This window comes from Schistocerca nitens, chromosome 4, assembly GCF_023898315.1.
Source record: "Schistocerca nitens isolate TAMUIC-IGC-003100 chromosome 4, iqSchNite1.1, whole genome shotgun sequence".
In the NCBI taxonomy this organism is placed as follows: Eukaryota; Metazoa; Arthropoda; class Insecta; order Orthoptera; family Acrididae; genus Schistocerca; species Schistocerca nitens.
In genome coordinates, this window is record NC_064617.1 from 205,040,262 (window position 1) to 205,053,389 (window position 13,128).

The following is a 13,128-nucleotide window of genomic DNA, read 5'->3' on the forward strand; positions in this document are numbered from 1 at the left end:
TAGGGACTGATGGCCTTAGCAGTTAAGTCCCATAAGATTTCACACACACACACACACACACACACACACACACCTCATTACTGTTAACGCCAGTTTCAACACCATTCTCCTGGTAGCTGAATGGTCAACGCTACGGAATGTCATACCTAACGGCCCGGGTTCAATTCCCGGCTGGGTCGGAGATTTTCTCCGCTCAGGGACTGGGTGTCCCCATCGACACGCAAGTCGCCGAAGTGGCGTCGACTCGAAGGACTTCCACCAGGCGAACGTCTACCCGACGTGTGGTCCTAGCCACACAGCATTTCCATTTCCAACACCATTATGGAGACAGACATGTCAACAATTGTTTGCTATTAGCGACGCATGCAGATAATTGCAAAAAACATGAACAGCAGTCTCACCAGCATTTTCAAGAAATACTGCATCTACCTGGTTGCCTTGATCCAAAGCTTTCAGTATGCCATGTGAGAAAAATACAAGTTGGGTTTCACATGATCGATGTTTTCGAAATCCATGCTGGTTGGCACTGAGGTCATTCTGTTCAAGGTACCTCATTATTGTTAACCCCAGTTTCAACACCATTTTGAAGACAGACGTGTCACTTGTTCTTAGCCGGTAGTGTCACATGCACGTAATTACAAAAACATGAAAATCAATCGCGCCAGCATTGAAAACTACTTTGCGAAGGTTCTCAATCACCTTTGTACTATTTTTTACGACCTTGAACTTAATCCAACAATCCCACACGCCGTGTGCAGCGGTAAGTCAAACGAAGAAAGTGTGCTTTCCCACGACACTGACGCATTGCATTAGTTAAGAAACGTAGTGCGGCCGTTAGGTGCTGTACGTGACTTTTACCTTCGTTGCTTTGGTGGTGGGGTCCGAGACAGGACAAAGTGGGGGAGTTGAGTGACCCCCTTTTTCTCCGGCTGCAGCAGTACAGTCAAGAAAAAGGAATGCCAAGGCAACAGTCGGCGGGCCTAGCGGTACACTGCTAAAGCGTTTTCAACAGCTGGCTAGCTGAATGAACAAAGAAATGCACGTGTTAGCAATATGAAAATTACGAGCATTTTCCCAGGAGCATGTATTCTCGTTATACTTACGGGTAAGAACAGTTTAATGCAATATTAGCAGCGTGTGACAAAAATTGTAATGTTTGTTGTCCCGTGTGATCTGTCATAGCAGACTCAGGATTTTTCTTTTTTTCCTTTTTTATTACGATTAGATGTATTCTCAGTCATAGAGAAGTTATTTAGTTGGCGTGTGCTAACCTGTCTTTTCTCACAACAACCTCATCACTCATCTAAGGCTTTAACTTTTCAGTTGACATTTCGAAACAGCGAACGTGCATGTGGTGATTTCAATGATAGGTTGTGTCAGCAACTGAAATGTGAAACGTTAAGTTAAAATATTTTTGTAGTATAGCCGACATTATCAGTTTTTCATACGATGGTCAATGAACTAAATAGTGTAACGACTGACAGTTAACTATAGCAATAATTTTCCAGTCTTATTAGAAGCTTTCGAATCCGGACTTTACGCGTGTAATTATCAGAAAAGATTGTATAATGCTAAATAGAGAACAAAAAAGCTGTCATTCGGACAGTACAACGTTTTGGACATGAATTAGATCGTGAATACCATTAAATTAATTCTGTTTCTTTCCTTATTTTGCAACAGTGATCTCATCCACTGTATCTGAAGAGAAGGAACCATACCAGGGAAAATACCTTGGAAAACTCAACCCTTATCACCACCAAGTTTCAGGAGATGTGTATGCTGTTGATGAATATACACTCCTATTCGTGAATTTTAACTATGATGGGAATGGAGCAGACACATTTTTCTGGGCAGGATCTGCCAATCGGCCAGGTCCACAAGGTTTCATTGTGCCAGATGAGTATGGAAAGTAAGCATACACCATCTCAAGTATTGGTATATTAGTATAATGAATAATTTTACTGAAGTCATTTAGCCAAGTTTCATTGTTGTGAATTATTTGAGCAATTTTATTTAGTTATTCAATCCAAAATATATAACATCTGTATTCTGCATTGTCCCAAGTTACATTCTCTTTTTGGCTTATAAATTTTTGCTTTATTCACCTTCCTGTCTCTCTCATTTTTCATTTTCTCAGTGCATTGTAGATCCTCTCCAAGAATATTACTGCTTGTCACTATATCCCTGGTACATTTTTAATCTATTGTTGCTGGTATTTTGTTACCATTACTGCTAGTTTGATTGATTTATTGATCCATTTCATCTACAGCTGCACAATGTGCAACAGATATTTAGATTTTTTTTTGTTAATATTAACAGTTTTACATATAATATACCTTTGTACATAATAACATACATTAATATATCAATTAATGATGAATACTTAAATAAATGTAGTTATGTTATATACAGAGAGATAAAATACAAATGTTCTTCTGAATGAGACTACACTGGGTAAACACACAAAAATTTAGTTTTGTAGGTATTCATTTACTGTGTAAAAGCAGTGATCAACCAAGTACGACTTCAGTTTAGATTTGAAGTGACCAATGTTTTGTATGTGTTTAATGGTATCTGGTAAGGCATTGTATAGTTTGATACTAGGATGGATAAGGCTGTTTTGAAATAACTTTGTGTTAGCACTTTGAACATGTACATCCAATTTTTGTCTTGTATCATAGCTGTGTATTGTGTGATTTTGAGTGATGAGTGGTCTTTTTGTATGTAAGTTTTCATGGATTCCACTGCTAAGTGTTTGTGTTATCAAAACTCCCTGATGTTATTTTTGAACTGTACACAGCGTATATTTGTATTAGTTCATTGTTTAAATTGTGTAGATAAGGCTAGAGTATTTCAAAGAATGCATAGAAGTTGATGTTTTTAAAAACGTTTAATGTTACTAGATTAATCTCATTTTCACATGTACACTATACATAGTGCATTGCAAACTAACCTGTCCACCATTCCTGTACTGTTTTTAGGTGTTTCCTTTAGTTCATGAAGAGTGGAGTGAGTGGAATGAATTAACTCCACCATGCCTTTAAACTGCTACAGGGAGGAACAAGAAGTGGATGGGGTAATGCAATAATGGCAGCCAAGGAAAAATTTTAGGCCCTAACTTTGTTTTGTTCTTTATTCAGAACAATTTGGCCTTGCAGTGATAACAAATGGTTTCATGTATCGCATTGAACGAAAGCTTATTTTCAACTTTTACACAAACCAGACAGCATTTCTAAGAGTCAAAGCACACGGAAGGGGGGAAGTAATTGAGAAGAGAGTGAGACTGGGTGGTAGACTATTCTTAACGTTATTTGGTGTGTAGCAGATCAAGTAATACAGAAAACCAGTGAGAAATTTGTGAAAGTAATTTAATTTCTGTGAGAAGAAATATAAGTAGAAGAGAAGAAATATAAACATTTAGGTTTGTTAGTGACAGTAATTCTGTCAGAGGCAGCAAAGGACTTGGAAGAGCAGTCGAATTAAATAGATAAGATGTTATAAAATGAACCTAAACAAAAGTAAAATAATGGCAATGTAGTGTAATCAGATTAAATCATGTTGTGCTGAGTGAAAGGCTAAGAAAATGGACTAAAGGTAGTAGAAGGAAGGGGGTAAAAATTGTAGAGGAAGATAAAGTGTGAATACAGTAGGCAGTTTCAAGTGGTTCTGGGTGCAGTGGTTATACAGAGACGAAGAGACTAGCACAGTATAGACTTATGATGAGAGCTGCATCAAACCAGTCTGTTGCCTGAAGAGCACCACCATCACCCCAATAACAGTTACTACAACAACAAACTGAAGCAACCCTCAAACATAGCACTGCATAATGACTGAAAGCATTCAACAATAATGGCAAGCTGACATCTGTTGTGCCATTACATTGATCTTTTGCAAATATTGGAAATAATTAAAGGAGTGTACTGTTTCAGACATGGCTGACTTTTGATGAGTGTGATCTAGAAATAGTGAGAACTTAACAAACAAATATTGTCTGGGTGTTTTATATACTAAGCCTATTTCTCCCCAATTTGTAATTGCTAACTAGACTATATGCTGTCTTATTTTCTGAATAGTTGGTGTTTCAAACCTCATTTCTGCAGATTAAAAAATGTGGAGGTAGCACTGGCACTGTGCAAGATGGCGTATAAGTGGTGTTAAGTCCAGAGACTGTTTTGATGCAGCTCTCTCTGCTATTCTATCATTTCTGAATAACTGCTGTGACCTAAAACAATTTGAAGCTGCTTACTGTAATCATTCCTTGGTCTCCCTCTACAACTACCCCCCCCCCCCCCCCGCCCCACTTACTTACACATGTACGTCCAGTCCAAAATTGACAATTCCTTGATGCCTCAGCATGTGTCCTATCAACTGATCCCTTCTCTTAGTTAGATCATGCCATTAATTTTCCTTCTCCCCAGTTTGACTCAATAGCTCCTCATTAATTACCTGACCTAGCCATCTAATATTGAGTAAACATTACATTTCAAAAGCTTCTGTTGTCTTCTTGCCTGAACTGCCCACTGTCGACATTGCAATCTGTACAAGGGTATTCTTCAGGCAAATATCTTCAGAAAAGACTTTTCAATGCTTAAATTTATATTTAACATTTACAGATTCTTCTTTTTCAGAAATGCTTTCCTTACTACAGCCAGTCTGCATTTATATACTCTCTACTTTGATCATCATCATTTACTTTGCTGCCTAATCCCTTGTCCAAATTTTTCTTTGGTTTATATGTAAAAACAAAGATGATGTGACTTACCGAATGAAAGCGCTGGCAGGTCGATAGACACACAAACAAACACAAACACACACACAAAATTCAAGCTTTCGCAACAAACTGTTGCCTCATCAGGAAAGAGGGGAAGGAGAGGGAAAGACGAAAGGATGTGGGTTTTAAGGGAGAGGGTAAGGAGTCATTCCAATCCCGGGAGCGGAAAGACTTACCTTAGGGGGAAAAAAGGACAGGTATACACTCGCACACACGCACATATCCATCCACACATATACAGACACAAGCAGACATATTTAAAGACTATACTGGTTTCCTATACTGCTTGCTCATTGTATGCATTGAATAACAGTGGGTATAGACTACAACTCTGTCTCACTCCTTTCTCAACTACTGCTTCCCTTTTATGTCATTTGACTCTTATGGCTGCAGTTTGGTTTCTATACAAGCTGTATATAACCTTTTCTCCCTGTATTTTTATGTTCAGAATTTTGAAGAGTGTAATTCAGTTAACATTGTCAAAAGCTTAAGAAAAGTTTTGAAAAATGCTGCCATGAATGCTAGAGGCATTAGTTTAGGGGAGATATTTCCGGTTAGAAAATAGGCCTAGGGTGCCTTCTGCGTCTGTCATTTTCATATGCAGTAGTTTGGTTACCTTACTTTACTTATCCAACTATGAGGGTTGGAACTTTAATAGTGGCAACTATTTATTTACAGCTCGTACAAAATAGATACGTGTTTCAAAGTTTTACTGACCTTCAAAGTAGTCACCAGCATTGTGTATAACCTGTTGCCAGCAATGTGGAAGTCATAGGACATACTCTTAGCAGAGCCAGTTGTATTGAACGTTCGAGCGGCACAGTCTATTGCCCAATGAATTTGTAGCAGTTCTGAAGTGAATGCCGTGAAGTGTTTCTTTCATAGAAATCGTGTTGAACTTACGAGGGCTTTAGTCAGGGGAGTGCAGTAGTTGGTATAGCACTTAGCAGCCCCATCAATCAAACAAATCAGTAACAGCTTGCGCTGTACGTGCTTGAGCATTGTCCTGCGAAATGATGGTCAGGTCCTGCAGAAAGTGTCATCACTTCTGTCTCTAAGCTGGTCGTAGGTTGTGTTCCAAAAATGAACAATAGAGACAGAAGTGATGACACTTCCTACCGGCAATGCTAAGAGTAACCTACGACTTCCACATCACCGGCAGCGTGTTATACACAATGCTGGTGACTACTTTGAAGGTCAGTAAAACTTTGAAACACGTATCTATTTTGTACGAGCTGTAAATAAATAGTTGACACTATTAAAGTTTCAACCCTCGTATTCAACCTAATCTACTTTCTCTGTTTTTATTCTGTTCATAGTGATATATGTCCTCATTAGGGATGTTGCTGTTATTTTAACAACAGTGATTACTTTCTGTGTGCTGAATGAGAGAAATACTATCTTTATCTAATTTACTGTTTGATTTAGTTGTATATGACATTATTCATTTTGCTCCTTGTACATGTGAATCAAAGTCTAAATCAATTTATAGAAGTTGAGACACACAAACAACCTCTAATTATAAAAATGTATCCCTTTTTCCTATGTTCTCAATATTTTTTTAGAATGTGGCTTATAACAAAATATTTAACCACTTTCTGAAATAAACTTTTAATAGCTATTCAATTTGACTTTCCATATAGGTTACTCCACAAAGAAGAGAATATATATTCATATTACATGACAAAGTGAACTGAAGACCCAGCAAGGGTGGCACCACTGTCATATTAATGCCTGATATGCAGGGAGGGAAGACAGTAACAGTGTACACTCTGGAATTTTTCCAAGTAGAGCGCTGTCACGTGCTACACATCTGTATGCTAATGCCCTACACAACACCAAAGTTGAGCAATGACAGACACATTCGATTGACAAAATCCATACATTACCACTTTGAAAACATTCATACACAGCATAATGTATATGAATACACGTTTCGTCTGTAGAAACCCCTGGTCATTTCGTTCAGATGCTTCAGATTTTCATAAGCTGGATCATCTCATCACATGTGATGACTCATTAATTCTGACACCTTTTAAAACAAAATCCAAATAGACATAACATTTTTTCTCAGAGGTTCCTTGCTTGCCTTGAAGTCCACATCTGTGCGACATAAGTTTTGAACTTATAACAAAGTTTGAATTTCTGTGTATTGTTCATAATACCACAGAAACTGCTGCCTAATAATGCATTTATTTATATTTTCCATGAGATATTTATTATGTATACTTTGCATTTTTGTCTTAGGGGCAAACACTTGAATCCCACACACCATTGTGTCCTTTCTGCCATTGAATTACTAAACTTTGTAATATTTTGCTTTCATATTCGACACACCATTTCTGCCAGCAGTCTCTTTCCTTTCTCCTTCACATCATCAATAAATTTAATTACATTAACAGCAAGCTGTCACAACTTCCCCTGAAGTCATTTTTCGTGCTTGCTTTCCTTACTTGCATGGCAGGTTAGCAACACACTACTTTTAATTGGAAGCTAGTTCTACTTAATCACAAGACCAAGTTAATTCCCACTATCACCACGTCCATGTTCACTTTCCTGATTAATAGATACATAGCAGTAATAAATAATGATGATAATAATAGTAATAATAACCTTCAACCTTATCTCTACTCACTTTCTTATATTAAAAGTTAGTTATAATTATTATTGTAGGTATTTATTTTTCTTTCAATGCTTCTCGTAAACTGTACATTACATTTTCAGGACAAATGTCTTGCACAGTTACTTGAACAAGGATTTCACACTGAAACTGCCAGATAATAAGAAAATTACAGAAATAAGATGGTTTGCTGTGTATGACTTGTCAAGCCAGAACACCTTTGGTGATGTATATGTACCAGAAGAGTTCGAGCCCCCAACTATGCAGAGAATATCACAGCTGTCTGGAACAACACACAGTGTTTCATCTGAATCTGTTGAAATTTTAGACTCAAAAACTATAAGACTGAAGCAGTTCTCATATGATGGACAAGGAAAAGGTAAGATTATAAGTAATTTAAATTAATAACCAAATGCTGACATAAATGCTTTACAATTATTGTTTGTGTACAGTAGATTCTCAACTATCTGATGTAATGTGGTGGAAGTTCAACTCAGATAGCAGAAAAGCCGGATAGGCCAGAGCTCTGTAAATTCTCTCCTCTGACCCTAGCTGTACCATTCAAAATACCAGTTTTTGTACCAAAATCTTGTTTTATTAACATGTTCTTACATCTTATGTAAGACAAGCTAGTTATGTGTTTCTTACGTGCATATTGCACCTTTTAAACATTATTATAGGAAACAAAAATAATCTGCATTTTAAAGTATGAATGTATGATTATACACTTTTGAAAAGCCAGACCAAATAAAAAAGACGAAACTTACTGGTTTGAGGTTTTTAAGCCATAGATGACTGTTGCTTTGCTTTAGCCCTCTTTAGTGCAGCAATATCCCTCCACTTACACAGACAGATGAAATCAGCTGGTATTGTTTCCCCCTGCTCACAAATACACAGCAGGCAGCCTCAGTAGTCTGGAAACCTTCCAAACATGGTATGAGATTTCTCCTGTCATCTAAATGTGCCTCCTCCTCTTGTGTTACTTCCCCCTGTCACCATTTCCACAATGTCGTTGTCAGTGAGTCCATCAACTTCGTCATTTGCCACCCATTCTGTTTTGTCCTCCACAGTGACATTCCCACAACTCGGTACATTTTTGAGCAATGAGACGATATCAACATTTCCGTCTTTGACTTCAGTTTCACATGTGGATACAAATTTAAAATGTCCACCTTCATGGTCTGAAAGAGTTCTCCAATATCTTACAAGTGATATGTTCAGAATATCTTCCCATACTTCGGCCAACCACCTTATGAATTTAACAAGTCAGTCCTCTTCAGAATGGTTGCACATTCTTCATTATTATCAATAACTGATATTAATGAACTGAGAAGATGGTGATGATACTTCTTCTTTAGTATTTCAAGGATGCCCTGGTCCATCGTCTGACAAAGAGCAGTCACATTTGGTGGTAAAAACAATGCTTTGATGTCTTCATCTGTGAATTTGTCAGTGGCAGGATGCGAAGGCATGTTATCAAGAAGCAGCATAGCTTTCCTCAGTAGACTGTTGTCTTTCAAGTATTTCTCCACAACTGGTACTAATTCATTTTGGAACCAGGTTTTAAGGATTTCTTAATTCATCCATTCTGTCTTTTGATGAGTGTAGTGTAGGGGCAGAGATTCCTGATTTTTCAGGTTTTTAAGGGCTCTAGGCTCCCATGTTTCTCTATAACTCTAATTCTAAGCTTTTGGTTGTCATTAGCATTACTGCAAGCCAATACGGTAACTCGTTACTTACTTTTCTTGTATCCAGGTGCTGCAGTTTCTTTTTTTGAAGCAAGCTTTTTGTAGGGAGCATCTTGTAATTTAAACCACTCTCATCGCAATTGTGCAGCTGTTTGCCAGAAATTACCACCTCATTAACTAACTTCATAAGGTAGTCATTAAACAGCGGCACAGCCTCTTTGTCAGGGGATAAAGCCTCTCCACTAATAGTAATCTGGTGAATACCGAAACATTTTTTCCACTTATCCAACTAACCATCACTGGCAGTAAATTATAAATCTTCTTCTTCTATTTGCTGCTTAAATTGCAATGCTTTTTCTTGCAGTATTGACCCAGTAACAGGCAAACCTTTTTCTCTTCAATGTTCATGCTGTAAAAGTAAACTTTCCCCTACTTCTTTATGCTTGCCTTTTGACATTGTTTTCCTTACTTTTATCCCACTTCTACTAGCTTGGGAAGCAGAAAACTTTTCAATTTCTGCTCAGTTTTTCTTCTGGTCTCCAACAATACTTTTTCCTACTGCTACAGGATGTAGTTTCTTCTGATACAGTGACTACAAATATATTATTTTCACCCATTTTGAATTCTGCAGTTAAAACACATAAGTACTGCACAAAGCAACAATTTAACAATGCATGCACTTTAGACATCTGATATGCCTGAAAATCGGAATCACATCCGAGATCTGTTGCAAACAATGACGCAAAATCGGAGCACAGATCGTCCAATTCCTAAAAAGGAACAGCCGTGGAAACAGCGTTAACTTCGTCAGAAATTGAAAAGCCAAACAGTTGAAACACATCCAGGCCAAAAACATTCAAAGCTGATGGATGGTCGATGACAAAGAGGATAAGGAGCCGGAGAACACTCTTGTACGTCACCTGGACGACGAACTGCCCACGAAGGTGAATGGAACCATCTCCGTAGGCGACCAAACGGTGAGAGGGAGGTGACAACTCAGGAGAGCCCAGCTGGGTATATGTTCCCATATTAATCAGGGAGATGGTGGCCCCAATGTCGACCTGAAAACTGACGTGCTCAGTGAAAAGGCGGAGCGTGAGGAAAAGCTTCCATGCTGATGGGTCATCCTGTGGGATGACCGACTGCAAAGCATGGACGGTATCTTGAGGCCCAGGAGGGGCAGGACTGGAGTGAGTCGAGCGACTATGACAATTCAATCGGATGTGGCCCTCCTTGTTACACAGCGTGCACGTTTTCCAGCAATGGGGACATTCTGCCCGAGAATGTGCAGTAAAGCACTGTGGGTAACATGGAAATGGATCGCGTGAATGACGACGAGAGGCGATCGGAGGCGCTGATGCCATAGAGACGTCAGACAGCAAGGAGTCCCGACAGCGCTGGCCCTTGTTGGCCAGGCCACGTCGACGTCGTGGCTCGTTAGCCAATGGAGCAATTTCAAAGGAGAAAGGAGTGGACAATGCGGAGAATCTCTTCCAAGGAAGGGTTATTGAGTTTCAACACCGCAGTACGGACCTCAGGATCAGGAGCCAGCTGAACCACCACATCCCAGATCAAGGAGTCCGCACACAAAGCCTTACACTGCAGATTGGTTCATGTAAAATAGCATCGATGGCTGAGACCCTGCAAGTCCGTGACCCAGAAACGATACAATTGACCAGGCTGCTTATGGTACTGGTGGAACTCCAGCTGAGAGGCATTGAGAATAATAGTTTGTCAGCAAAAGGCATATCTCCTGGAAAGAGAGAGCCACAGGATTGGACAATGGTGCCAACTTGTGGAGAAGAAAGAACATGTCTAGGTGTGACTTGAAAAGCTGTGAAATGTTGTTTCAGTCGATGTAAGTAGATTTTTCCCAGTCCCCTTTAGTGTCATTAAAGGGTGGGAATGACGGCGGACGTGGGAAAGCATCGGTCACCCGACGACTCGGAAGCTGTTGTGGTAACGCTTCCCGGGCATCGACTTCGTCCGTTAGCTACTGCAGCGACCGTTGTAAGATGTCTAAGTGGAGCTGCTGCTGCATGAGCTGCTGCTGTTGCTCCAGAAGACAGACCAACTTTGCCTCCATGCTAACAACTACCACTGTTTACCTCGTTGCCAAAATTGTTGTAACCGTTCCAGTCGTGGGGTGGCCGAGAAAGTGCGGTAGGACCATACGGAGAGCGGGGCGCGAACAAACAAATGAACAGAAAGGACAGACACGAAACAACAATGGATGATCGAGAGAGACCTTACGATGACAACACGCAAGAAGCACCGGGGTGACAGAGACAACCTAATGAATCCAAGACGTCCACTCGTAATGAAAACAAAGAACGGTAAACAAGCTGTCTGTTGTTGAGGTGATATGTCAATACGCACGCAATGATAAGACTCACTGGCTGAGTGGGAGAGGGGCGCTTAAATACACGATCGGGGGTGCCGCTGTTGGCCGTTGGGACCACATGTTCCACTGTGGCGCCCTCACACTAAATGTGGGCCAGGAGGCACGCACTGCCACGTGTGATGGTGCAGAGACCTCTAGGGGTCTTCGATGTCCATGACGTGTGGCGCGGATTCAAAATCCGCAGCGCGCAGTAACAAATTGATATACCAAGACTACAATGTGAAACTGCTGCAACTGTTCAGACTGCTGGCCAACCCCAACCCGGCATTCTGTGTGATACACAGCTAGTTCCAGTGCAACAATTGTACCAATAATAACAGTTCATATTTGATGCCATGGCTTGCAATATTTAGTACTGAATTGTCTGTACAAAACAAAACCGTAGAAGCAGATCTGGATTCATGTAACCATAAACAACACTATGCACACACTGCAACGACTCCAGGATGACTGTTGGAATAACTCATTTGTGCATGCCACCTAGTGGGAATGTTAGGAACTAACAGTGTTAGATAAGAATAAAATTTGAAGATATACTGCATTCAATGCTGTATCCAACATTTCTGTAAATTATTTACCCTTTTCTCAATTAAGGGTTATTAATTTATAAACACCCTGTATGTTTGCTATGTGATATTGTTCCTAGTACACACCTTCTGCTGCGTGTCCTGGCAGTGGTGTGTGAATGTGAGAGTGTGATCCATTGTTACTTGTAAGTAGTGAAACTCTTGCACTGGAGTAATTGGTGGCCATCCCATGGTACAGTTCCATTTCTTCAGGATTTGGCTCTAGGGAGGTGAATACTTCTGCATAGGTGCTGGTTAGAGTATTTGCTATTTTGAAAAGGTTCTTTTGAGCAATCATTGCAGTATCATCTGCTTAAAATAATGTTGTGGTTTCAAGGTTAATCAGCTGCTTATTAGCATAAATGTTGTGTAGCAGTGTGAATAGTGCTTTCTTGGGGAGCCCATTTTTTCTACATCTGCATCTACATGATTACTCTGCTATTCACAATAAAGTGCCTGGCAGAGGGTTCAATGAACCACCTTCAATCTGTCTCTCTACCGTTCCACTCTCGAATGGTGTGTGGGAAAAACGAGCACTTAAATTTTTCTGTGGGAGCCCTGATTTCTCTTATTTTATCGCGATGATCATTTCTCCCTATGTAGGTGGGTGCCAACAGAATGTTTTCATGAGAAGATCCCGTTGCAGTGAAAAACACCTTTTTTAATGATTGCCACTCCAATTCATATATCATGTCTGTGGCACTATCTCCCCTACTTCACAATAATACAAAATGAGCTGCCCTTCTTTGTACTTTTTCGACGTCATCCGTCAGTCCCATCAGATGTGGATCCCACACCGTACAGCAATACTCCAGAATAGTGCTGACACGCGTGGTGTAAGCAGTCTCTTTAGTAGACCTGTTCTACCTTCTAAGTGTTCTGCCAATGAATCAGTCTTTGGTTTGGTCTACCTACAACATTATCTATGTGATCATTTCAATTTAGGGTATTTGTAACTGTAATCCGTATATATTTATTTGAATTTACAGCCTTCAGATTTGTGTGACTTATCGCATAATCAAAATTTAGTGCATTTCTTTTAGTACTCATGTGAATAACTTCACACTTTTCTTTATTCA

At 39.7% G+C, this 13,128-nt stretch overlaps 1 protein-coding gene across 1 annotated transcript in view; it reads left to right on the forward strand.

The window, feature by feature from the left end:
• Positions 1–844: 844 nt before the first annotated feature.
• Positions 845–13,128, forward strand: part of LOC126251476 (protein Skeletor, isoforms B/C) — a 68,439-nt gene continuing 56,155 nt past the window's right edge. Inside the window, exons 1-3 of the mRNA XM_049951923.1 lie at positions 845–1,105; positions 1,681–1,909; positions 7,496–7,770. Coding sequence (XP_049807880.1) covers positions 1,054–1,105; positions 1,681–1,909; positions 7,496–7,770 — 556 coding nt within the window. The 5' untranslated portion in view covers positions 845–1,053. The remainder of the gene's footprint in view (positions 1,106–1,680; positions 1,910–7,495; positions 7,771–13,128) is intronic.